Genomic DNA, 27014 nt, shown 5'->3' on the forward strand with positions numbered 1-27014 from the left:
ATGCGGAAAAGTATATTTAAATAAGAGTGCTAGTTTGCGCTCAGTGGCAGTACCTTCATGAGGAAAACTTCTGCAAAAAGCATCCTTTAAAGATAGAAGGGTTTGTTTTTTTTTAATAATCTTTATTTGTAAGTTTATTTGGAATAGGGATAGGTATGAGAAATCTGTGTCTTTGTTATCTCACAGTGGGCTGGGGAGTGGAAGCTGTGTGTAAAATCCTGGAGAATGCTTTCTCAGCATTTAGAAAGCTACAGTCACAAGAAGTTTACATGCAGCTGCTGAAAATGGAAGCTTACATTCAGTAGTAGTGGATGCCTTTCCCTTCGAGGCTTGCCAGAGAAAGTGGTATTGTGTGTTTATAAGGCGAGCACACTAAACTGAAGTCTGGCTTCCAATATTAAGAAAATGTTGGTCAAATATTTTACATTGTTGTCATCTCTTCAGCTACCACTTTATTATGGGAAGGATTAAGATTTAGATACTGCCTGGAAGAGTTTGTTTTGAAGAAGGCTTGAAAGAAAGAATGGAGGAATGTCAGACTGGGCTTCAGGCATAAGGCTACTTGGAGAAGGTCCCAAAAATGGGAGTGGTGGTAAACCATGTGTGACTTGGGCTGAAGTTGTGAGCTAAAAGCTAGAGTGAAGAAACTTACTGGAATTAGTTCTTGCAGGCTTTGACATTTGGTGTGGAGACTAAGAGGAAGTAAATGAAAGAATTTGAAAAGGAACCTGTCTTAGTCAGACTTGCAGACATGGAAACTAGATTTTTATGGCAGTAATTTAGGCTGAATGATGGGAAAGGGAAGAAGTATGTGAAAACCCAGAGTTTGTTGTAGCAAAAATGTAAAGTAGTGACAGCCTAGATTAATGCTTTTACAATGAGAATGGAAAAGAATGCAAGCTTTGAGCTATTCACAGTGGAAAAAAACAAGCATAATTTTCTGATCAGCAGTGTTAAAGGTGAATTAAAAAGAAGAATGATGGATCAGAAAAGCGGAGAACACTGTTCCAATGTGATCAAATGGAAGACTAGTAGGAAGTTTTACCAAGGAGAAGGTGCAAAGTTGTAGGGCATATAGTACAGAGAATGAGGGAAGTCAGAATGAAGTTAAGATGTCAAGTATAAGTACTGTGGTTATATCTTGGAGAAGTGGTAGGTGGTTATTGCAATAGATCAATGAAATGTAATGACTTGGTGCTTTGAGTGAAGTGGATAGGAGACAGTCAAAACTAGGAGTAGATCTAGAAGGGTGTGGTCTGAAGTGCCTAGACTTCAGTCTGCACCCTTCAAAAGGGAGTGTTGGCTCTGTAACAGTAAAGGATAGGTGTTACTACTCAACAAGTCCATACATCATATTAGAAAGGTGATTTATGATCCTATTAAACCGTATGGTGGGTTTAATCTAGGTCTAGAATTGTCCAAGATTTTAGCTTTGACTGTCATAGGGTGCACCAAGTCTGCAGTGGGTTATTAATTCTGTTGTCAGCCCATGCTGAAATAGCTGTACCTGCACTGGTTTTGTGTACAGTCTTTAAAGTAAAGTGATGAGTTTACACGTTCACTTGGTTATTACATGAGAAGTAACTTGTGATTATTTTTGGAAAAGCCAGAAAGTGAAATGGGGAACAGACTCTCGGTTATCAAGAAGAGAGTTTGTATGGGAAGTTTAATTACATATATTGATACTATAACTAAAATCAGGAGAGAATTGCTATGGAAGTATCATGTGTTGTAAAGTTTGGGTTTGTTCTGCATCTTTCTCATCCCCTTTTCCCAGTTTATGTTTGGTTTGGGAATGAATAAGCTTTGGTGTCAAGTTTTGGACAGGGTTATCAGCTGCCTGCAGAGTTTCGAGTTTTCATTTTCTGCTTTATGCCTGTGTACCACAAAAAGTACAAAAAAATAACAGCAGAGACTTGCTGACATCTGGCTTGAATGTGCAATGACAGGCATAGATCATGGAATGAGGGAACCTTCAAAAGAAAAAAAACCTGCTTGCTCTAAGGAAGGAGAAGCCTGTGCATGAAGGGGGCATGAAACTTGTAGACCTACCAGTAGGACTGGAAGTAAGCCTGAATTCTGGCTTTATTTCTGGCATCTTTGCCTTGGAGAAAAGCAGTTTTGCTTGAAATATTTCTGTATATTAACAGTTGCAAAAATTTAGAAAACTGGATGTTATTCAATGCAGCTGGTGTCTGGTGAGAAGAGCATGTAGTCCAATTCATATAGGGGTATTTTGTAAGGGTAGTGTTCAGCTTGAAACCATAATTACAATATTTTAAATGATATAGTTGTTCATTACAGTCTGGTTAATTTTAGTGGTCAAAAGTGTAGAAATTGATGAAAAAAATTATTTTTTCTCCTCCTTCTTGTAGGAGTTACTGAGATTCTTTCTTCTGATAATGGGGTCTTAAAGTTTTCCAGCCTTACCCTAAAAACCACAGAGCATGTGTCTTCCAGCACTTTGTAAGGAAGTTAATTACAGTTCTAAGGAAGTTAATTAAGTCTTGATCTTTCACTTTTATTTTACTTTTCTTTTTGCTTAATTTTTTTTTTTTACTTGGTATCTTGACATCGTTTCTTACAAGAACTCCAGAAGTCCAAAGGAGTTTGTGCAGGAGTGCAAGAAACAATAGATGATACGCAAGGAGTTGTATGATGTCAGTGGGTGAGTGGAGGGAAGAACAGGTGAGGCAACCACAGAAGAAGAAATTGAAACAGGAGGTTGTGAGCTGTAGTGGAGACCACCAGTTATGTACTCTGCTGGGGACAATCACATCTGGTTTGCCTGTGCTCTGGTATGGCTGCCTCCAAGCCAGCTCTAATCTGGAAGCCACGTAAACACAAGACGGTCAAACTAAACATCTATGAACCCCAGTGTCTTGGCTTCAGCACTGCTCAGAAAGGTTTTATCTAGCCCTAGCAGAGTGTTTTTTTTTCTCTCTTTACATATACTTTTCTAGTCTTTAGCAGGAGCCTCCAGTATGACTTCATTTGCCTGTTTGTGAGCCAGATTAAGTATATGCTGCTTCTCAGGCCTTGGTTGAGATACTGTATTAGTCTAGAACCAGATGGATATTAAAACAGTTATTTTACATCCAGCTGCTTTGGAGAACAGGCTGCACAGACAGCTCTCCAAAATTGTTTGTCTAGACAGCTTGTTTTTTATCGGGTTCCTCCACCTCTAGGCTTCTATACATGATCTTGTCATGATCGTAGTGCAAGATAAAACTAAAGCTGCTCAAAACACAGCAGATCAAGGTCTACCTGGAAAAAAGAGTTATGCTGGAGAAGAAATTGCAAGAATGTGTATATATATATATATATATATATATATATTTTTTTTTTTTTTTTTCTGAAATTTTGAGTAGAAATAAAAGGTAGAGCTTCAGGTCTAAATATTTCTGTGTAGGGGTTTCCATCTTACAGGATCAGACGAATGAAGCTTGCATACTTAGGTAGAAAACATACTGGCAATCTTTATCAAAAGATACTTATCTTGGATACTTACTTTTTGTTTCACCAGCGCGTAAGAACTACTACATCTAAATGGTGTTAACTAGATCCCTAACAAAATGGGTACAGAAGTTGCTGTCTTGCTTGGTACTTCCCCAGAGGCAAGGAAGGCACAAGTTAATATGTCAGATATGTTGTAGCTATATATAGACCAAATCTTCAGATTGTGATTGATAGGACTGTTACAGATGTTTTGGCCTAGTGGTGTGGTTAAAATCATGAATGCTGAGAAAGCAAGCTAAGGTTTCTCATACACATAATGAAAAACTGATACTCTGTCTTGAACTGGTATTCATACAGGTGTATGTAAAAATAATTAAATCAGTCATGCATGCACTCTTGGGTGGGTGATACGTTTTTTTTTTGTTGCTGCAAGTCAGGGTGTGGGCACTCAGGTTGCAAAAGGCATGTTCAGATTCATGCAGGTATTTTTGGTGGTTTTGTGTTCCTCAATGCTCCAGCTTCTTCAGCTGTAACAGGAGAAGTTGTTGGGAAGCTGCAGCGTGTTGCTGTTCCTTGCACATGAAAAATTTATCAAATTGCTTCAGGTCTGCTTCTGTGAGAACCTGATGTGCTGGTTCTGTTGTGGCTCTGATCTCCCTTTGAGGGTCTCTGAAATGAAACCAGTGTGGTGTGTGCAGCAGCTTTTGTCTGAGCACAGTAATAATAGCACTTTGATGGAGAGTTCATGGTGTTGTGGGCATTTGTTTTTTTGGTTGTTTGGTTATTTGATTTGGTATTGAACATACTGAACAAACTTGTATGTCATTGTACTGACTCAGAGGATACTGTTTGGGTCTGCCTTGACAGTTAGATAGGCTTACCTTTTTGAACACATTTTTCTTGACTAATTTTGACAGCAATTTGGCAGTTGTGAGGAGGCTGATACATTGTTTTTATTTGATATACTTAAGTGATGATTGTGGAAAAAAAAGTCAAATTAGAATTGCAGTTTCTCATTTTAACTAAAGTTGGGCCTTAAAGTTAGAATTTTTCAGGTATATTCAGCGCTGGGTAATCTTTTTGAGGTGTGAATTATGGCACTTAGATTTTTTTGTAGAGAAAACTGGAGTAGGAGATTGGAGCAATAAGGAGTGAGCCATTTGGATATTTTGCATTTGAGTGGCTTCTACAAATATGAGTAAGCAGGCAGGTGCAGTGAAGGCTGGTTTGATTTTTTTCATTGCGAGATGAACTAGGACTTTAATGTGTTCACCATTTCAGTAAACAAAAGAAGTTTTTTCTCCCCACAATATGACCTTACCATCTCCAAAAAAGTAAAACCTTCCCTGAAATAAACAAGGTGTGTTTTTCTGTTTGTTTGGTTTTGTTTTAACCTGGTCTGTGTCAGGTAATTTGCCAGTTAGTTTAAGTGCTAATCTGAAGGCTGTATAAGAGCTTTATTCAGTTCCATTAGGTCCAACTAAACTTTGTAATACAGGGGCTATTATCCTGCCAGTTGTGAGGAATTTCTGTTTTATGGAGCAGTGCTGACACAAAGACAGCACTGTGCAAGCCATCTCTATAACTGAACACTTTCACACTGCAATTTAGGAGGCGTGCAGTTCAGGAAATTGCTGGCTTCTGCTGGAGCACACTTTTACTGCAAGGAAAATTTTATTCGTCACTCAAGTAATTGGCAGTTTTAATACCTTGTTAGTAATTACCTTGTAAACAAAGTAATGCATAAATGCAAGGCTCTGTGACCTGGTTTCTAACTTGCAGTCTTACTTGGCCAGTGGAATTGACACATGGTGGTGGTGTTTGTTGTTGTTTTTTATTAAAGTAATTTGTTTCCATTTATTATAAATACTTTCAGCTAAGAGTTAAAAATATGCAGTGTACCTCTACCAGACAGCCTGAGGAATGAAACATGATACAAGTGCTGCGTTGGAGGGGCTGCAAGATCATTTACCCGTTCCCACATGTGGTCAGAAGGCCCATTAATCTAACTTCTGGTTCAGTTTTTGAGTCAGGACTTTTTTTTTCATGAGCAGTAATCCCCCACACCCCTAAAATATGTGAGGGTTGTCCATGCTATTCTAAATGTGTGGCTTACTATTTGATCCAGGGCAGGTATTTCCAATGAAGGCAAACACCTAGAATCTGCATTCTTGTTGATAGTTTCACTGAAATTGCCTTTCTCTGCAATCTAGTAGTTGGGGAGAGCTCCTAAATTTTGATAATTCATCATAGTAGGCACAAAATGTACCACAGGCAGAATTGACTTGAGCTTCTCAAGGTAACAGGGATCATTTCAGGTTTCATTCATTTGACTGGTCATGATCTGTTTTCCCCTATGTACCATTAGACCCCAACAACCAACCCTATTAAACGCTGGTGATGTGCGTGTATGATTCTGTACATTATGCGACTGGGATGGAAAAAACTGGTAGATTGCTGGGTACAAACATGAAATATGATTGCTGGAAAAAGTGCCTTTCATTGGAAGTAAAAAAGGGATGCTTGTTAGAGTAGACTAGGATACCAAAGTCTTTAAACAGTTGCAGAGTTTTTGTTGTGGAATTGGGTGTGAGACATAAAACGTAAAATCTGACCAGGCTTGAAAACCAGAACCTCTATAATGAGCAGAAATTCATTTTTTTCTGAACTCATTAGAAGAATCTACAGGATGAAATACTAGGTCTAATTGCAGAACTATAGAATGGTTTTCTGAGGGAATGCACTGTCATCCATCTTCTGAAATCTAGCTGTTTTTCTGGAAATTCAGTCTGATTTTCATGCTGCAGGATTTTTCAAAGAAAACTGTAGCTAGTATGATGTTAATTTGATTAAAATAGAAAATATGTCTAGTAACATTTAAGTACAATACTGTGGCGTACTGTTCAATGCAAATACTGGGTATTTGTACTGTTTGGTAATAGATGATCAGAGGGAGTTTTACATCTTCCTTTTAAATCCATGAATTGAAGTAATTGGATTATAACGCAGTTCTTTTCATCTTGTTTGCTGGGATTATGTTTTAAGCAATATTGGTGAACACATGCATTTAGAGCATTCCAATTTGTGATGGCTAGAAATGAATGTTCTATCTAGAGCACATACTTTATTACTTTTCTTTAACTAGAAGCTGTTTTTAAGTGGGAGAATTCAGAACTAACTTTCGTCAGTCGTGTGTAGTTAACAACTGTTTACTCTGGAAATGACGTTCTTTTGACTACTGTCCTTAAATTTTAGGACCAGCAACAAGATTACCAACATCTTGTCTGAACACTTGAAGCCATTTCAGAATCTAGAAACTTTGGACTTGAGCAACAATAACATATCAGAGCTAAAAATATCATCATTTCCATCGTTACAGCTCAAGTATCTGTAAGTAAAACTTAGCATTATGGTTTTTTTTCTTTCAGGTTACTTTCAGAAAAACTTGCTGGAAAATTTAGATTGGCAGCAGTTTGCTAAGGTACTAAATCTTCTAATTAGATGCGCATCAAATACTTATTCCTGCTTTCACCTATTGTTTAACATAAGCTGCTAACTTGAATACATGAGTTGTTGCAACAAGTTGATGAAACAAATAGATGTGTCTCTTGAGAGAAATAATTGTATAACAAAATGAGCTTAAGTCCCTCATGGTTGAGCTAGTCTTGAGTTGCTTAGAGTTGGGTGGACTTTTTTGAATCTACCTTTAATCCTTATTTAGTAATGGCAATAGCAGTGCCAGAGCTATACTGAGTGAGAATAAAGTAATGGGCTTGCAACATTTTATCTTCTGCCAATAACACACTCCTGCAGAATAGAACAAAATGTTGGTGGTGAAATACTATTCGACCATAGACTGAGCTGTCAAGAGCTCTAATTAATATGATAAACGAAATTCCATTTATGAAGGAGTAGGCAGTGCAAGAGCTTTGTGTTTCACTACTTGGTATTGAGAATTTATTAAATAATTGTAAATTTAACCTTCTAGACATTGTTTCAACAGGTATATTAACAGTAACCGAATAACCTCCATGGAGCCTGGTACCTTTGACAATTTGTCTACTACACTTCAAGTATTGAAACTGAACAGGAACAAAATTTCAGCAATCCCTCAAAAGATGTTTAAGCTCTCCCATCTGCAGCACCTGTAAGTGCAACCTACAATTGACTAATTGTTTTCAGGTTTTCCAAAGCACTGGCAGTGCTTGAACTTTAGCCTTTAATTTAACCAGAGGCAGAGTGAGACAGACATAGAAAACATACTACTGCAACCCTTACTAACTGCAGCTTTGTGCTGAACAAAACTAGTCTTATATATTGGTGAGATGTGAATAGTCTTTGTGTTAAAATTGTGTTTGCCTATTAAAAGGGGGAAAAAAAAAAAAGGCTGGAAGAGGGGTCATAGCAGTATTCTGTAAGAAAGCATTGGAAAAATAATGAAGTAAACTTAGTTTGCTCCAGCAGTCTCATTTATTTTGTGCTTTCATGGTGAAATGAGGGGATTTTTTATTCTTTCACGGTGAAATGAATTAATTTGCTTTCAGAAGGTATGATGAGAAGCAATATGCTTGGGTAAATAGACCTCCATCAGCTTCACTGATACAATGCTGTCTATAAATGTTTTACCAAACAATAAATAAAGTTATTTAACATGGAATAGGCTGGGGAAGTATTTTTTTTTCTCTAAAAAACCCCCAAACTTAAAGAGCACAGGAAGTTAACAAGAGGATGGGCTAGGACTGCACTTCATTAACTCCTGAATAGTTATTTTCCATATTAGATAGTCAAGAGTTGAAGATGATAAAGTCTTGGAAGTGAAAGGTCGTAAGAACAGTGAACTGTTATGATGCTGGACACATGGAAACAGTGAATGTCTTTTCTGTATACAAATGCAGGAAGAATTTGACTCAAGCCTCAGTAGAAGAGTGTAAGAACAGTCCTGCAAATATCAGGGTTTGTTAACGATCTTGGTAGACTTTCTGATCTTCAGATTCAACTGAAATTTTGGAAGTTGGTGGTACTCTTGGCTAAAAAAGTTGCACTCATTCAGGATTCCATCAGTAGGCTGAGCTAGTTACATTGAGTAGCTAATCTTCAATGAAGGCCGAAAATTTGTGTTATCTCCTGAAAGAATTATTCAGAGGAGGAGTGGGGAAAAACTAAAGGCTATTTTTACTGAATGTTTTCCACTGCTTTTACATATTCAAACACAGAAGTGGAAGTAGGGTTCTCTATTGGGTGTCTGTTACTAGGTAGTGTTTGTATCAGGCCATCGGAAAGATGAATTCTTACAAGACTTAGATTCTGAAAAATAATTGTGGTATAACTATGTAGAGAGAATTATTTTGGCCTTTACTTCCCATAGGAAGTAAGTTTTGGAAGGAGAGGATTCTTCTTAGTTTGGTAGGATGCGGATTGATCTAAGACCTTCTTGAAGGGACAGATGATCACTCACTGCTGTATGAGGGCCTTTTCTTAGTATTGTCTAGTCCTTTCTCTTTATACTGTATATCAGTTGTTTCTAATAAATAAACTGTTAATTTAGCAAATGATGGCTAGTCTAAAATTCAGTGTTACAGAAAAGTTGACATTGTTCTTTGTGCCTGTGTGAGGCTAGACTTCCCTTTTCATGTGGCTCAAAGTCAGAAAGCTGCTTGGGGTTGGGGCAGGGTTTGGATTTAAAAAGGACCAAAGCCAAGAAGATGTTGTAGAGAGCAGGAAAATAGAAAATATTGAGTATTACTGTGACTCTGGCTTGTCATTCAGCTAGTTATGCCTTATAACTCCCTTCCAGGATACACATAGGTCCCAACTTCTGGCCTACAGGGGCTGTGTGTGATGACTGAAGGGTGAGTGCCAACAGTGTTTGCGAAAAAGGGAAGAAACTGTTTGTAACTAATTGTGGAGAATGAGGGAGGAATGTGTAATGAATGCTTGGCTCCAGATTAAGAAAGAGAAGGATCACCCAAGATACTAAATTTTGCCCAGTTATCACAACTTAAAATATTTTAACTCCTTTCTGACTACTTATTGCAACTTTAAGATAACCTTAGCAGCTCTACTGCTGGATGTACAACAGAAAGTTGCTTTCAGTTTTGAATTTGTCAACAGGATTGACCATGACATTCTAGGTTTGCAGGGATTCTTTAAATCTGAAAATCAAGGCACTACCAAGGTCCTTGTCCTCAGTATCACAAAGGCAGAAGAGTGTTAGCATGATTAAACGTGATGCATTCCCATAAAATGTTTGATTTTTATTATATCTTGTCTCTGTTTTATGCGCAAGAAAAGCATTTAAATAAGGTTTGTTTCCAGAGAGGGAAGAAAGGTTGCTGGCGTGCAGGTAAAACTTACTCTGCTGTAACTGTACATTTTATTGATGCAGGGAGCTGAATCGCAACAGAATTAAAAAAATAGATGGGCTTACTTTCCAAGGACTTCCAGCTTTGAAATCATTAAAACTGCAGAGAAATGGGGTTACTAGGCTCATGGATGGCGCTTTCTGGGGATTGACCAACATGGAAGTCTTGTAAGTATCAACTCTTTGCTGATAGGTTCTGCTGACAACATATTAAGTATAATTGTACAAAATTAATTGCTTGATAAAATTAATGATGTATTTGAATTAAATTGTTCTAGTGTGCTTTGAAAAGCAGAAAGCAGTCATTAGTGAATGTGTAGGACAGCACTGAACTGCATACAACTCTAAATATAAATAGAAGCTGCAGCTACCTAGCCAGTATCATGAAGTCATATGTGGGCCTGTCACAAAGCACACATGCCACGGAGTTTCTGAACATTTTCTTTTACCTCTTTGCATGTATTTATGTGTGTTTGTAGGCAGCTGGACCATAATAACCTAACAGAGATAACCAAAGGCTGGCTTTATGGCTTGCTGATGCTGCAGCAACTCCATCTCGGCCAAAATGCCATCAACAGGATCAGTCCTGATGCCTGGGAATTTTGCCAGAAACTCAGTGAGCTGTGAGTAGCTTTTATTCTATTCCAGTTTTGAAAGCCAGGTACATGCCAAAGCATGAGCTTTCTACCAGTGATCTGTGAATTTTTCGTAACAGTTTCCAAGGTGACAACAACTTTTTTGTATGTGAGACAGTTATATTTTGTTAAAAGGAGTTGAAGCGAACCGTGACTACTTCATTTCACTGTAGCAGTTGTACTAAAGCTGTAACACAGTCATTTTCAAATCGAGGAAATTCATTCAGCAGTAATTTGTGAATTGTTGGAAATGATACACAAGCTGTGTGGTCAAAAATGGTGTAGTAGGTTTTGTGATACTTATAAGGGAAACAAACTTTATCCCCTGCTGAAAATTCACCTGGGTTGAACTGAGTAATAAGCACTGCAGCATAAACATTAAAATGTTTTTTGTGTGTTTTTTTTTTCTTTTCCCCTTGAATTTGCAGAGATTTGACGTTCAATCAGTTATCAAGGTTAGATGATTCAAGCTTCATTGGTTTAAGTGTGCTGGTTGGACTGTACATTGGAAACAACAAAGTAAATTACATTGCTGATTGTGCCTTCAGGGGACTTTCCAGTCTACAGACTTTGTAAGTTGACAAACTCAATTTTTAAGGTCAGAAACCTTAAGGAAAACCCTTGGTGTTTATAGATTAATTTTCTTCTCTCGCCCTTCTGTCCTTACGAAATACACAGGGAGCTTTTGATGAAGTTCATCATGTGTTCTTCTTACGGTAGGATTTTTTTCTTCAGAATAGTGGGGAGAGGGAGGACTTCCTTTCATTAAGACTGTACACAATGGTGGTGGCAATTATGATAAAAAGTTTCAGTAGCATTATTATGGGAAAGACATGTCTCCATTCGAAGGCAGCAAGCAGCGCTGCTACCCACAGCTTTAGGGATCTGGATCATCATTGTGTCTTACTTGAATCAACGTCTTTTCTCATAGAAGTAAGAAGACAAAGCTCAAAGCCCTGTATTATTGTGGATGCTAAAGGTTGTCATGACTGGGCAATGCTTTAAGCATTTGAGCGTTTTTTTAAATAGCATTTCTTGAAGGGGAAGAAAGAAGTAAACTAATCTAAATATATTCTGCTCCATTAAAATCTTCCAGTTGGATACCATAGACCCATCTGTTAGCCAGATAAATTAAATGGTTGCCTTTCCCTCTAGGCTTTGAAAATGGCACTAACGCATTGCTTTCAGGGATTTGCTCACATATTCACACGTTGGGCATGTAGCAAAGATGCAGTTCAGAGGGGTGTATGCTGTGGTTTTTAAGTACACAGAGAGATACAGATCATAAAGAGAGGAAGTCTGACTTGGGAGGTGTCTAGGAATTAAGTGTCAGACTTTTCCTCCTAGATGTTTTTTTTGCCTCTAGCCCTACCCTGTTGATTCTTTGCTGACACACCATTCTCTTCACAAATTTTTAATCTCCTTATACTTCACAGATAATTAAGCTAGTGTTCTGGATGGTGAAGGTTGCAAAAGTGATTAGCTTAGTGTATTCTCTGTTATTATGAACTTAAAAAGGCATGAGTGTATTGTGTTTTAAAGGGGCAGCAGTTCATCCCTTCCCATCCAAAGATGCTCATTCTCTTAAGATATTCCTGGTTTTGAATACCCTTGTAGAGGAATGTGGGTTTGTATTCTAATGGTTCTTAAGGTGCTGGCTGATCGGGTAAAGCGTCTCTTAAAAAAAAACAAACAAAACAGCATCCTGAGCAAACAAAATATAACCTACCAGAAAGCTATTTTAAATTTGCTTTCTTTTTAAAGTAATACATGCTCTTGAAGAAATACGAGCTTTGTTCTTTCAAATAGCTCTTGTGGTTTGATATTTTTTTTCTTTTCTTTGTTTTTTCCTCTGCTGCCTTAAACAGGGATCTGAAGAACAATGAAATATCATGGACTATTGAAGATATGAATGGTGCTTTCTCTGGCCTAGATAAACTTAGGAAGCTGTGAGTATTGCTGCAATATTTGTATCTCATCATTCCTTTAAAAAATTAGCTTGTTATATGTGTTTCAAGGGACAAGCCCAACACTTAATGATATTAAACTTTCCATAGCTGAGATGTTTGGGTTTGTTTTGTTTCCTCTGTACCATTTTGTTCTCTATAAAGTCTTCCTTTTCTATAAAATAAATTCTAGAATTTTCAAGTCAAACTGATCTGAAATATTTTAAATATTACTACTATTTATGGAAACATTACTCAAAGAATTAGGGTTTCCCATAATGGGAAGAAATAAGTGCATTATATAACAAAAGCATAGTGACAGGGATAGTCTTTAATAAAGTAATGCAGCATCCAGTGGAATTCCATCAATTTCATTGCATTGAAATATTCAGATGCACATCAATGAAATAAAAAGGTGCTTATGTGTATATGATTAGAATAACCCATATTATTGAACTGTACACACTAAATAGCTTCTAAATCTAGACATTTAGTCAAGAGGAATAAATTAGTGTCTTTCAGAGGTGAGACGTTTTGCTGCATCGGGGAAGGAAGGTTGAATGGTGACTATTATTCACAGTTTAGAAATAAATACTAAAAATGTACTTGTTCAGCTCAGAAAATGCTTCCATTTTATTGCATCTTTTTTGCATCATGTACTTACATTTTTTCAGGGTACTCCAAGGAAACAGGATTAGATCCATTACAAAGAAAGCATTTTCTGGTTTGGATGCGCTTGAACACCTGTAAGTAGTAGAAATTCACATTTAACCCAACATTGGAAAAATTTATTTTTGATACTAATTGAAATAAAAGTAGGCGTAAGAAGCTTTACTTATGACTTTGCATGAAATACACTTAACCCTGCTTCCTACTGTGATCGTGAGAAGTTTCTTTATTTTGGAGTTAACGCTGAATATGAATTTTGGAATCAGTGCAGAAAGTGATATGTATTAAGTATTCTGTAAACCTCCTTAATCCTATCTCTAGTTTTTGAGACAGGGCATCCTTTGTATATCACTAAGGTAGCAAACTATGCCTTGAGTCTTAAATACATCCAGTGTAATAAATTACTCTTTCTTCCTCTAATGTTCTTTTCCTTTTTTTTTTTTCCCCTAGAGATCTAAGTAACAATGCAATTATGTCAGTTCAAGGAAATGCATTTTCACAAATGAAGAAACTCAAAGAATTGTAAGTTTATATCTAAAGACATCATCTCTATAAAATTTACATATCCATATAAATATATAAATAAAAGCCTTGTGAGATGTTCCCTGATACAGTGATAAACTCCCAGTGTAATCTCTTTGAAGTCATGTAGGAAGGGTATGTCAACATTTTTGTTTTTTTTTATGTTTTATGTGATGACTGTATTTAAGTGAGAGGGTGTAGGCTAGGAGGTGTTCATTTTCTGCTACATTTGGAGTCCTTATTTTAAATTGGCTGATCTCAAATAGGTAATAGATAAGGGCGACTTTGATGTAATGTGCTATAAGATCAGCAGTGCTGTTGCTGAGCTAAAGATTAGTGGACCAGTGAAATGCAGTGCTGTAATTCTTCTGCAAAGACCTGGTTGTCAGTGCTTGTAATTGGGTCCTTCTGTCCTGTAGCAGCAAAGGGGCAGATACTCAGAGAAGTCATGAAGTGGTACTGGGAAGAATGTAGTCCTAGTGAGTTTTGGGGTTTTTTTGTTCTTTGACCCTCTTTTGCAGTTGATCAGCACAGAAAAACACTGTCACTGTTCCGTGTGTTTTGAGCACTGCTATTTCTTCCTCTTGCATATATCTTACATCTCCTCTCTTTCATATCAGCCTTCTCTAGTCAGATCTTTTGTTCTGAATTGCTCTGTAAATAATCTGACAAAAAACTAAAGAATAACTAAAAGATGTTGCTCTCATTATGAGTAGAAACTTGACTGAAGCTTGTCTGGAACTTTTAATTTGTGTTCTCCAGACTCCTATGAAATATCACCTTAGAAGTTAGCTCCCTGATTCATCTTACGGTATTACTGTATGTTGGGTGCCATAGAGAAACTGATGAGCCTTGTGTATTTCATGGAATCATAGAACAGCTCAGGTTGGAACAGACTTCAGAAGGTCATCTGGTCTTTTGTGAATGAATATAATTGCTTTGTCTTAGGCACTTGAACACATCGAGTCTCTTGTGTGACTGCCAGTTAAAATGGCTACCACAGTGGATGTCAGAGAACAACTTTCAGAGCTTTGTAAATGCCAGTTGTGCCCATCCTCAGTTGCTAAAAGGGAGAAGTATTTTTACGGTCAGCCTGGATGGGTTTGTCTGTGGTGAGTATAGTTTTATATTCATTCATTCCATAGAACAAATATTGCTGAATGCATTGATTTTTATTCTGGTTTCTTTGATACATTTTGGTTTCTCTAATAAAATGGAAAGGATTTAATATTTGTTAACATCATCTTCTCTGTTCCCAAACTGTGATGTAGATGCTGAAAGCTTGTGGCTTTGTACGAGATGGGAACTGACAGTTTTCTGACTTATATTTCATGTACGACTTGCTTACACAGTGTATAGCGTAGCACGTAAAGGAAAGTGCAATAGTTTGTGGTACTAAGTGTATATGCCCCTAAATTTAAAAGATGGATATTGTTTAGATAACTGTCATTTTCAAGTGAGACATATTTTGGCAAACTTGAGGTGCAATTTTTGTTTTTGATTATTTGTAAATCATTTTCATACTTCATCTGCCTCAAAGTTATTCCAGAGCTGAGAAAATCTGAAGGTAAAATAGCTGTAATAGCCTCTGCTCTGACCTTTTTTATGTGTGCTTGTTGTCTACTTTAAGAAAATAGTTGGACCATGTGAGTTATTGCCTGTATGTAAGCTGTATTTTAAAACATCTGATTACCATAGTACTGACATTTTGTATTTCAGTATGCCAGATAGTAAATGCTAGTGAAATATTTTTACTTTAAGACTTGAAAATTTGAGGTGATAGCAAAATTTCTCTGTCTATTTAGTAACATTCACTATCGCCTATTTTACGTTCTCTATTTCAAAGTGAAGCTAAGCATTCGGGGTAAAAATGTGTGAGTATTCTTGATACATTAAGTGGGAACTTTGAAAATATCAAGAAATAAAAAACTAACTGGATTTCATGTATTTTTGTTGTATACATTTTTATCTTGTTACTAAAGAAAATTCAAACTTTATATTATTTAGAGACAAAACGGTAACCATATTTGTCTTACTAACTTTCCTCTCATAGTAGATATGACTGCTTAATTGTTACTGTTGCTACTTGTACCCTTTTGCAGTGGTAAAGCAGGCACAGAATAGAAAATAGCGTACAAAAATATTGTTTTCTCTCTTCCTATTAGCAATGAAATTTTTAATATATTAATATTAATGTTAAATAGTGAATAGATTGTGTATAATCTAACTACTGCTGAAAAGGAAATGTTGACATGGTGCAGGAAATTACAGATTACTGGATAGCTAATGGAGTATATATGAAGTATAAATCCTTATTTATGAGAAACTATTTCTGGCAAGAAATAAAATTAGGGGATCTAAATATATATCTCTTATTTGTTAAACCATGGGGGATTGTGATCTTTCTTTTAGCTGCTGAATACCAGTTTTAATGAATTAATTTCAAACCCTTTAAGATATATTAGCAAAAAGGGATGTACATTTAATACATAAAGTAATTATCATGCAGAAGAAAGTAGAATCTCTTAATGCAAAAAACATTGCCAGTCTTATCCTAGAGTGTTTTTCTGTATTCTGTAGTATGGGCTTATTTAAGTGACCTTTTCGTTCCCTCTTTCTGCCAAATAATTAAGATTTTAAAATATTTTGTTATTCCATTGATAGTACAGCTAAAACAGAATGAAGTATCGTCTGTCCTTTCACAAGGGTAATTTAAGTCCCCCATGACAAACTATGCCATTTGCAAACTGAGTTGATAATTTCACTGACTTTGTGCAGGGATAGCAGAGTAAGACATCGTAAATGCTTAAGTTGAGAAGCATGGAAACTAAATGACTTGGAAGATCTATAAGGCCCATGCTTGGTGTCCCAGATCAGGGGACATGTTGCCTGCTTGCTGGAGCACAGCTCCAGACTTGCAAGTGTTCTGCAGGCAGCTTGAGTTCAGGCTGTCTATACATCTCATTTTCTTTTGTAATACACAAAGCAGAGGAAATAATGCTTTGACCCTGGTATGTTCCCAAACAAGTGAGATGTAAGGAGGTAAAGGGGCTAAGTAACACCTGACTCTCTGCAGTGCAGGCATGGTCTGTGTTAAGCAGTATTTGGAGCTTGGGGCTTTTCCTGCAGTCTCTGAAGTCTGGGTTTATGTCTGTCAGGAGGTTGGAGACATCTTGAAAATGGAGAATATGCTATGGCTTTTTGTGTGACCATTAATTGCCCCCTCCTTTTGTACATATAATGTACACACAATTGACAAAATAAATAATTCATAAGGCAACTAACTCTGTAAACTCACAAAATGGCACTTTGAAGGTAACCCTTCAACAGTAAAGGGACCTCCAAAAACAAATTTGTTGAAATTCTTTTATGCTGCCCTGGGATATTCAGCACTGCTGTGTTTGTAAGGTGGACCAAACAGCCACAAATCACTAGAACAGTGACTTTTGTACATGATTGTTTTTTTGTGGGTTTGGGGAAAACCCTTGACTTTAACTTGCAGTTTGTGATGGCAGAAGAGCTATGCTTTCAATAAAGAAAAACTAACAGCAGCCTGAGGTGTTGTAAAGATGAAGGGTAGACTTCATGACTGACATTCATAATAGTTCTTAGGGATGTCAGGGGGTAGTGCTTTCCTCTTCGGTGCTGCTGTTGAACAAACTGTACACGCAGTCTGCTTTTAAATGTGCTTTCTGTTCAATAAGAAATTACTTGGCACAAATAAATTCATAAATATGGCATGTATAAATGCCCTAAGGCTAACAAAATTTGAAAAGAAAGCATTATATATCCGTTTTATAAATATTTACCTGATTCTTCTCTCAAGCTTATAAAACAAGGCTTACAAATGCTTACTTAAGAGTCCTCAGGCCTCACATATATATTTTTTTCCTCTTTGTGTTCCTTTTCATTTTCTCCCTTCTGTGCAGATGACTTTCCTAAACCACAGATCACTGTCCAGCCAGAAACCCAGTCGGCAATCAAAGGCTCCAATTTGAGTTTTGTATGTTCAGCAGCCAGCAGCAGTGATTCCCCAATGACTTTTGCATGGAAGAAGGACAACGAATTACTACAAGATGCTGAAATGGAGAATTATGCACACCTCCGGGCACAGGGTGGTGAAGTGATGGAATACACTACCATCCTTCGACTGCGCAATGTTGAATTTAGTAATGAAGGGAAATACCAGTGCGTTATTTCAAATCATTTTGGTTCATCCTACTCTGTCAAAGCCAAACTTACAGTAAATAGTAAGTATGTTACTTTTTGCTTGCAGACTTAAAGTAGAAGGATTTTAATCAAGATATGTAAACATAGTTTTTCCTGTCCTCATAATCTGCATCTTTTAGAAGATCCCTTAATAAGATGAGGTTATTTTTTTAAATATATCTACTTCTAAGATGATAATTCAGTTTTAATTCTGGCCCCTTTGTGCTTAACTGTAGCGTAGGAAAAAGCAAATAAAGAGACCCAACTCACAGTAAATCTGACAAATTCTATGTAACAAGATGGAAAATCTATTAATCTTTTCTTCACAGGAGTTAAGTCTGTACTCTGTTGCAAGGTACGATGGAAAGGTCATGTAGTAGGAAGCTCTTAGCAGAAATGCAATTTTGATCTAGGCAGTCTCATACAACTCCCTCCCTTTCTCTTTGGCTACTGATAAATTGAGGTTGCATGCTTCTCTGGGATTTTTAGGCTCAAGAAGGGTGTTAAGAAAATGCTTGCAAAAAAGGAAAAGTATGTTTGATGTATTCAATTTGGTATCAATAACTTCTCTGTAGTGCTGCCTTCATTTACAAAGATCCCCATGGACTTAACCATTCGTGCTGGGGCAATGGCACGTTTGGAATGTGCTGCAGTTGGGCACCCTGTCCCACAGATTGCTTGGCAGAAAGATGGTGGAACAGATTTTCCTGCGGCGCGCAAGAGGCGCATGCATGTTATGCCTGAAGATGATGTATTCTTTATTGTTGATGTCAAGATTGAGGACACAGGTGTTTATAGCTGTACAGCTCAAAACACTGCTGGAAGCATTTCAGCTAATGCAACATTAACAGTGCTAGGTAAGACATTAGCAATCCTTACTGGCATAATCTCCTTTTAAAAACAGCAGTTGATTAAAAATAGCAGTTTTATGGAAGTACAGTTTAGAAATAAAAATACTGTAATTTGTATTGACATGCAGATGAGAAATATGTACTTCAGCACACACTATTGTGATGCAAAATAATGGAAGCTAATTGTATTTCTCAGAGTGTACACAATGTTTGATATGTGGGGCTGCTAGAGATGAGAGATTAACTTGTTAATTTCCTTATGTTTTGTTACAAATTTTTCATGTCATTCTCTGCAATCTTGAGGATGTATGATTTGGCTTTTTTACCTTCCAAGGTAATCAAGTATTTCGGTCTGATCAATTGACAACTAAACTGTAGGCTCTAAGATCAGATTCCTTGAGTGTTTTTTTTTTTTTGAGAATGAGAGTAAACTTCATTAGGCATTACTGATGCATTTAGTTTAGCTTTTCCTCTTGAGATGTGAAGGAAAAGGATGTGTTCGCATTCTTGCAAGGTCATTTAGAATATGAGGCTTATGCTTTCTTTTCAGAAACACCATCATTTTTGCGGCCTTTGCTGGATCGAACTGTAACAAAAGGTGAAACTGCAGTTTTGCAGTGTATTGCTGGTGGTAGCCCTCCGCCCCGACTGAACTGGACTAAGGATGACAGCCCTCTTGTGGTAACAGAAAGACATTTCTTTGCTGCGGGCAATCAGTTGCTAATTATTGTGGATACAGATGTAGAAGATGCTGGGAAATATACTTGCGAAATGTCTAATACGCTTGGAACAGAACGAGGCAACATCCGTCTTAATGTAATTCCTACTCCCACCTGTGATTCTCCTCAAAACATTGCCCCCTCACTTGATGATGATGGATGGGCCACAGTGGGCATTGTGATCATAGCTGTGGTTTGCTGTGTGGTGGGCACTTCCTTGGTGTGGGTGGTCATCATCTACCACACCAGACGGAGAAATGAAGATTGCAGCATCACAAATACAGGTGTGTAAACTGAAGGGTTCCCTTGGAAAGGAAAAAAAAATATTGTGGTTGCTTTGCAATGACTTTATTGTAGGAATATTTGTGTACTTTGACTCAGAGTCTGAAGAGTGAATTACTTGTTACCTTCAACACTTTGCTGACAAGTCTAAAAGTACTTCTATGTAAGTGTGCTGATGGCTTTTGTGTGTGTTTTGCTTCTCCACAGATGAAACAAATTTGCCTGCTGACATTCCAAGTTACCTGTCATCCCAGGGAACACTGGCTGAAAGGCAAGATGGGTATGGTTCATCTGAAAATGGCAGTCATCATCAGTTCCTCACATCTTCTGTGGGAGGGTATTTCTTGCAGCAGAGGGACAGTAATGGTAGGTGTAAATGCTAAGATTTTCCATGTTGCTTGAGTAGCTGCAGGTTGGCTATTGTCTTTCTAACTAGTAGAAATAACACTAAAGAAACACTGAAACTTAAGTGAGGATATGAAATTTATTGCTTGGGATTGCTTCAGTGACATAACAGTAAGTAGATTCTGGTCATCCAAATGATGTTATGTCTTTGCTTAAGTCATTACGTTATTCTCTAGTCTTGACAGTAAATCTAAATCTTGTTTCCAAAACAAGAGTGTGCAAAAGGAATTACAACAGCAAGTCTTCTTCTTTTGTAGCTTGAAAAGGATACTTCTAATGAAGTGTAGGCATGGGTGGTAATATCAGTTTAATTAAACTTTCCTGTTAGAGAAGTTATTAGGGTCAAAGTCAATAAAGAATTTAGGGTGATTGCAAGTTAAAAGCTGTAGTACCTAATACTTGCATGCCAAGCACCTGAGAATCCAGAACATACTTGGATTAGGGATGAAAAGGCACCTTGCTAGAAAGGGGTTGGGGTCAAGATACACTCAGGAGTTGGGGCAGGAGGGAATGGAGCAGTGATGAGATAGTTTTGCAGTATAGTGAGAGGAGTAGCCTCTTTGTGTCCAATGTCCACAGCCTTCAGGAGCCATTGATCTTAAAGTCAATACAGCTGTTCGAGCAGCGAGTAACTCCCTCAGATTCTTCTACCTGAGACATTCTTATTAGAACTCTGTGCTCTGACGGGTGGCAGTGTGGCAGAGCATGAGCCTGGCTTCCACTGCTTTGGAGGAAGTCAGTCCCTGCTTCTGATCCCTGTGATTGCATTTGTTCTGTTGTCCAGAAACTGTGTAATAAAGCACATCTTAACACTTGCTAGAACTAGAATTCTTACCAAAAGATTAGGTTAAACTTAAACAAGCTCTAATACACTATGAAATTTAGTTAAACAGCTAGGGTTCTCAAAAGAACAAAACTTTAAGAACCTGTAAGCTGAAGCTTAAGGAAAGACTATACACTGATACGTCAATTTTATTTTTAAGGCATTTGCCACCTGGATAATGGCAGTGAAACAGACTTGGAGGGTGTTGCAGATCCGTTCCTATGCCACTATCTGGGGACTTCAGGGACCTTGTATTTAAAAGGAAACACGTATGGCTCTGAGGCCTTTGAAGCATACAGTGCAAGTAAGTTGGTAGCAGGTGGGTGTTTTAGTCCTGATTCAAACTTGTGCTATAATGAATCCATATAAAAAGAATTTTTCATTTTCTTCAGGTTGCAGCCCTGACCAAAGAGCAGCATGCCTGGACCCTTATGAGTCTGGATATTTAAAGAAAAAGGAATGCTATCAATACTCACCTCCCCTGGAAGATCCCTTTGACCAGTGTGTTGGCATTATTGGGATGCAGGCTACAAGTAGCAGATTGATTAACTCCATTTATACTCAAAATGAAGGAACTGGACTAAAAAGCAGAAGTCTGAACTCAGACACATTTGATTTCAACAGAAGTTTGGAACCCTCATCTATTATCAGTAACAGCACTTTCATGGGTATGTTTTAACTATTGTTTTTTATTCAAGTTGCTGGCATTCTTGCTGTCTTGTTTCCTACTTCCAATGTTAAGCACAACTGATTATTCAGCTTTTTCTTTCCCAGTCCTACAGTAGGTAAGTCTGTAGTAGTGTTTAGATGCTCATATAGCTAGCATTGTGAAAAAACTAATCTTTTACAGTTTTGCTTGAGCTGCTTTTTGTGGGTATCTGTGAATTTAGTAAGATAATACAGCATGTGGAAAAGAAATACTTTAGAAAGGAGGAGAGGAAAACAGGAAGTAGCTGAGGAAAGGTAGTTTGAGAGTTCTCCTTAACATTTTGCATGTGTTTTTGTCTTTTGGTTTTCTTCTTTGCTCTCTTCCTCCCTGAGTAACTTGTGATACCACAGTATTTCTTTTTTAAGGCTCATGCAACTGAGCTGTACATGTAGGCTCACTGTCTCTCTGCTGCAGTGCATGAGGATAATTGGATGCCCCAAAAATCAGGGTCCTCTCTGGATCCTACCAGAAGATAGATGGGAGATTTGCCCTATCCTGTGTTGTAAATGGAGCAGCTTGGGCCTAGATCAAAAGCAGACCTGACTCAAGTCAAAGTATTCAGGTCAAACATGGTAGTCAAGTGGGGTGGTTCGCCTCTGGATGTAACTGTGAGCCCTGTTCCACTCAGGAAACCTGACATATAAGAACTGTTAAATACAACATCCCAAATGTTTGAAGTGAAGAGGAACAGAAAAGTGATTATGGTAAAACTGCATAATGAGCGTATTTAGATTATCAGCAGATCTTAACAGCTCATGTTTACATAAAAATCTCATCAGTGGTGTGATTCTTATCTTCTATCTTAATATAGCTGGCAGATTTCCATAAATGTTAGGATACTTACCGAAATACACCTTAACAAACTTCAGGCATACCAGAATACATTTAGTATGCCTGAAGGTCCATCCTGGGACCTTTCACACTAGGCAGAAGGTATGCAAGGGCTTAGGAGGGCTCGGAGAGGGTTGGGAGACTTGAACTCCAGTATGTGAGGATATATTGTATAACAAGATGAGCCAGGACTGTTTACTCTTCAAAGTCAGGCACTGTGGAAAGGTGCCCTCTCTACCCCTCCTTTGTTGTCTTTCATATCGTGTGTATGACAAAATAGCTTCTGAACCTTAATTCAGGGCTTACGATTTTAATGCAGATTGCAGGGAGAGGTAAGGGGAACAAGAGCATTACTTTACCTTTGAAATTGCCTAAATTTGGATCTTGGTATGGTTGGTTGGTTTATAATATATATAAACCCACATACTGCTTTCATCCCCATGATGTCTGTGCACCAAGTGCAGCCCTGGTACCCTGGATTGTCTCTTGTCTGGTGTGTCAGCATGGTTGATCAAGGCCTGGGTCTGCTGGCCCTGCAAGGGAGCCAGGGGGAACGTGCATCACTGGGCTCTTTGTTCTCAGGGGGTGGGGAGGGAGGTATGAGTTCTGAAGTTTTCCCCCTTCAAAATCCAGATGATTGGACTGTAAAACGTTGCAGATGCCATGACATCTGGCAGAGGCCCTGGAACTACACACAGCCTCCTGGCTGCCTGCCACTATTGCTGTGGTGGGACTGTGCAGATAGGGCTTTACCATGTCTCCTGGGGAAAGTAGTTCTACTATATGTGGGTATACCCAGGAGTTAATGCAGCCTCAAGGGTTCATGTTTCCGTCTCCCCTAAAACTCTGTGCACAGCTACTTTATATTGTCAGTTCTCTGAGGTACTGCCCCACCCAACTTATATCATCATTGCCCTGGATGCTTCATAGTCATTAGCACTCATCACTCAAATAGCCTATGGTTAGATCTTGGAGGTGGTGGCTTTGGAAGAAGTCATGATAGATTTCTTGTCTTCAGTTGTGGATTTTCTTCTTCAGCCTCATTATCTTCAAATTCAGCCCACTTTTGCCTCTAAAATCACAATTACAGCTGGCATTAACATCACTATTGATTCATGACCCAGAAAGTTCACAGTTTTGGGTTTGTTTTTTTAAAGACAGGATTCATTTGTAGCTTTGGTGCTGTGAGGAACATGTTTTCATATTGTGTCAGGAGCCAAGCTGCTCTGTAAATCCTTGATGCAAATATGGACTTTGTCCAAATTCTGTCCAAATCCATTTTTAGTAACTTCTCAAATTAGTTTTACTTGAAATCTTTGCTTCTAGCAACTAAGCAAAACAAGAATTATGGCTTTTTGGGTGTAAAATTTATTAACAACTGTAGTGTTAAGGTATTAATAAAACCAAAGTTCTTCAAAATCAGCCTGTGGCACACTGTCTTCTGAAAACTAGTCTTTTGAGACTCATTTACAGACACTGTGACTTGTGACAGCCATATCTTTCTTCATGGAAAAAAGAGAAGGCCTTTCCTGCAGGGGTGTTGACACTCACACCTTCCCAGTGGTAAAGAGTGACAGGCACTCTAATTATTTTCTGGCTAGTGAATCCATATAATTATTAATAAAGGTTCAACTGATATGCCAGTTTTTCTTTGAGCTACATCTGTTCTAGCCAGTTATGGGCAAAGAGATGATGAACAGGTGTGAATGGAGATTTCGACTGGTGGGACCTTTATTATTAATGGGAGATGCTAGCCCGTAAAAGGTGGTTGTAGCATTCGGGTTGCACAGTGGGAGGATGTTGTATAATCCTACACATGTTGAGGTTATATTTTTTTAATATCTTTTTATTTTTGCTGAACGCATGGCCGATTTCGTGTGCCGTTTATTCACTGAAGAACAAAACAGGGAGACTGTTGTGACTTCTGCATTAAAAAGTGCCTTGTGATATATATGTTTGCAGTTTGGTTGGTGTGCCCACATTCTACATCACCACCCTTCCCAAAGAAAAATGGGAATGGAATAGTCATGAAAACAACTGTAATGAAGTTACGAGTGGCTATACGTTTACTTTGGAAATGTTTTTAATGTCTCAGGTGGCAGAACCTTGCCATATGCTTGTGATCCCATGGATGTTTTCTTTTAAGGGGTAAAATAAGTAAAATCTCACCTTGGTGATCTTCTGCTTGCATTAAGGATTGCGTTCTGACATGCAGCCCTTAGTGAGACAGGGAACTGTTAGATCAGCATTTCTGTACTTACCTATTTACTGTCTTTCAGGAACATTTGGAAAGCCTTTATGGAGGCCTCAGCTGGACTCTCTCTCAAGTTGTAGGCAGCCAGCAAATTGCCAACCAAAACCTTCTTGTAATAATCCTCACGCCTCAGTGGACTTGGATGCAGAGGCAGGTGAAGATGGAAAGGAAAGGACAGTTTCTAGAGGAGAAAATAGCATTTATACTTACAAACAGTCCTTTGAAAACTTTAGGACTTCTACTTTTCAATCCTGTGATTTGGATACATAGCTCCTTTTGGACCTGCCTTTGATTTTGGTAACCAAAGACATCCTTCGACATACTACTACCTCAGTGTGGAATTTTATTTAAAAAGGGTATAAGGAAAGGAAGAAGGGAAGAAAGAAACCACGTGATGCTATGAATTCAGAGCAAAATAAATGCATTTTTATTCAAATAAAACAAAATCGCCAAAATGTTCTACATTTTTATACAGGGAAGACAATATAAAATATTATATTTCTAATTATTTTATAGCTTTTTTATGCAAATAATATCTTTTGTAAATTAATGGTGTAAATAATACAGCATATGTATTTCTATGTCAGACTTCATTTTATTGAGATGAGTAGTAAGCATTCTAATTTTGTACTGTTACTTGTACCTTTTTACAAATGGAAACACCATGCTGTTTGCAGGTATCATGCATCTTATTTGCACATTACTTTTAATAAAATATGCTGCCATGTGGTCTCTGATCCACATTAGTGTATGAAGAATGAAAAGCGTGACTTGCATTTGTAGGTAACATTGCATATATAGGTGCCCTCCATTGCACGTTTGCACCTTTATTTGACTCAAACTGGTATCTTCAGATGTAGTGTGTTAAACATGTTCAGCTTCTAGGAGTGGGTGTGGTCCTGCCACAGCTACCAGTAGGGTGGGTTGAAGCTATTTGTGCCAAAAGCATGCAAATCTTCGCGTTGTGAATTCCCACTATCAGATACGTGTGCACACATTCTCAGTTTCAATGCATTCAAGGCTACTGTAGTAATAACAATTTGCCCATGCCTGTGCACAGAGAGAGTGCATGCGTCTGCTGGAGGATATGCACATCAGATGCACAAACCTGCACCAAACTATTTAGTAAAAGAATTAAGAAGACTGGATATCTGCCTGGTAGCATCACTCTTTCCCAAGTGGCTTAGTGTTAAGTGTTTGTCAACTATGCAGTGCATGCCCCAGTCTTTGCTTTCCCATACCCTTTCTTCCCTCTTTTTTTTTTTGCTTCTGCAACCACTCTGTGCCCAACACGAGAAGGTAATCCAAGTACAAGTTAATGTTTTCTTTGGTTTAACTCTGACTACTGTTCCTTGTTCGGCTGCCCTTTTCTGGTTGTAGATGAGATCTCTCTTTTATTCAGTTGCTCAGTCAAGTTGAGCAATTTTAAATTCTTGCTGGGTTAAATTTGCAGTAATGAGCCCAATGCCTTTAACTATACAAAGAGAAGATTGCTTACTATAAAATGGTAATTAAAACTAAGTGAAAACTCTGTTTTGTTTTTCTGTATACAAATGCCTGCTATTTTAAAAAGCTGTGAATCCTGTCATCACCACATTAAAACAGAGAGACTCACAAATGGTTAATATTATAGGACATTGGCTATTTAAATTTGCCTACTTTGAAGGTGCAAACTTACATGCTTGCCAAATGGCTTCTTTTAAACTAAATTAAAAGCAGCTGCCAGAGTAGGCCATCACAGACATCATGGCTTAAAGCTAGAGCAAAGGTTTCACTGCCTCGTGTAGCTGAGCTAAGGGCTTTTTGTTGTTTGCAGCCAGAAACCTGGTACCCAGATTGCAATGCAATTTCCCTTTAATTTAGGCGCCAGTATTAGAGACAGGAAGTTAATCCATCCTTAGTTACTGGTGGTCTAAGTGTAGAGAATGGATTTTGTGTGCTTTAGTTGATTATATTGCCAGATTTTCTGACTAGTATTGTTAATTTGTCTTCATTGTTGCCAGATGTGCTGATGTGGTGACAGACATTGATATGGGTATTTGATTATAATGAAGTGCATTTTGAAGGAGATTAATTTTTCCTGAGTTAAGCAGAAAGCTATAAGTCAATAAGACAAGAAACTTAAATTTGATTCACTCAGTAGCTCTCCTTTTTCTTTCCTTCCAATGATCCAAGCTTTTTCAGGGGGAGGAACTGGGGGCTGTGATAGCTCGTGTTTGCAACCAGACGTTGAGTTTTGACTTATGTAAAATAACCAAAGAAAGTTAAAAACTGTAAGTACATCTTTCATTCCGGAATTAATGTTTACTCCATGTGTCTATCATGAAAGGCAAACTTTG

At 37.8% G+C, this 27014-nt stretch overlaps 1 protein-coding gene across 2 annotated transcripts in view; it reads left to right on the forward strand.

The window, feature by feature from the left end:
- LRIG3 (leucine rich repeats and immunoglobulin like domains 3) overlaps positions 1-25613 on the forward strand; it is a 40189-nt gene extending 14576 nt beyond the window's left edge. Inside the window, exons 4-19 of one of the 2 annotated variants that reach the window (XM_057425549.1) lie at positions 6715-6849; positions 7463-7606; positions 9845-9988; positions 10300-10443; positions 10884-11027; positions 12324-12404; positions 13076-13147; positions 13521-13592; positions 14541-14704; positions 17522-17842; positions 18377-18658; positions 19203-19655; positions 19861-20019; positions 21042-21185; positions 21274-21549; positions 24701-25613. In XM_057425549.1, coding sequence (XP_057281532.1) covers positions 6715-6849; positions 7463-7606; positions 9845-9988; positions 10300-10443; positions 10884-11027; positions 12324-12404; positions 13076-13147; positions 13521-13592; positions 14541-14704; positions 17522-17842; positions 18377-18658; positions 19203-19655; positions 19861-20019; positions 21042-21185; positions 21274-21549; positions 24701-24945 — 2980 coding nt within the window. In that variant the 3' untranslated portion in view covers positions 24946-25613. Of the gene's footprint in view, positions 1-6714; positions 6850-7462; positions 7607-9844; positions 9989-10299; positions 10444-10883; positions 11028-12323; positions 12405-13075; positions 13148-13520; positions 13593-14540; positions 14705-17521; positions 17843-18376; positions 18659-19202; positions 19656-19860; positions 20020-21041; positions 21186-21273; positions 21550-23578; positions 24674-24700 lie in introns of those variants that run through there. The other variant, XM_057425550.1, reaches the window with a different exon arrangement.
- The last annotated feature ends 1401 nt before the right edge of the window (positions 25614-27014 follow it).

The sequence above is a fragment of the Pezoporus wallicus genome, unplaced genomic scaffold (genome assembly GCF_028554395.1).
Source record: "Pezoporus wallicus isolate ANWC-B61680 ecotype Strahan unplaced genomic scaffold, APGP_CSIRO_Pwel_v1 contig_4722, whole genome shotgun sequence".
Lineage (NCBI taxonomy): Eukaryota > Metazoa > Chordata > Aves > Psittaciformes > Psittacidae > Pezoporus > Pezoporus wallicus.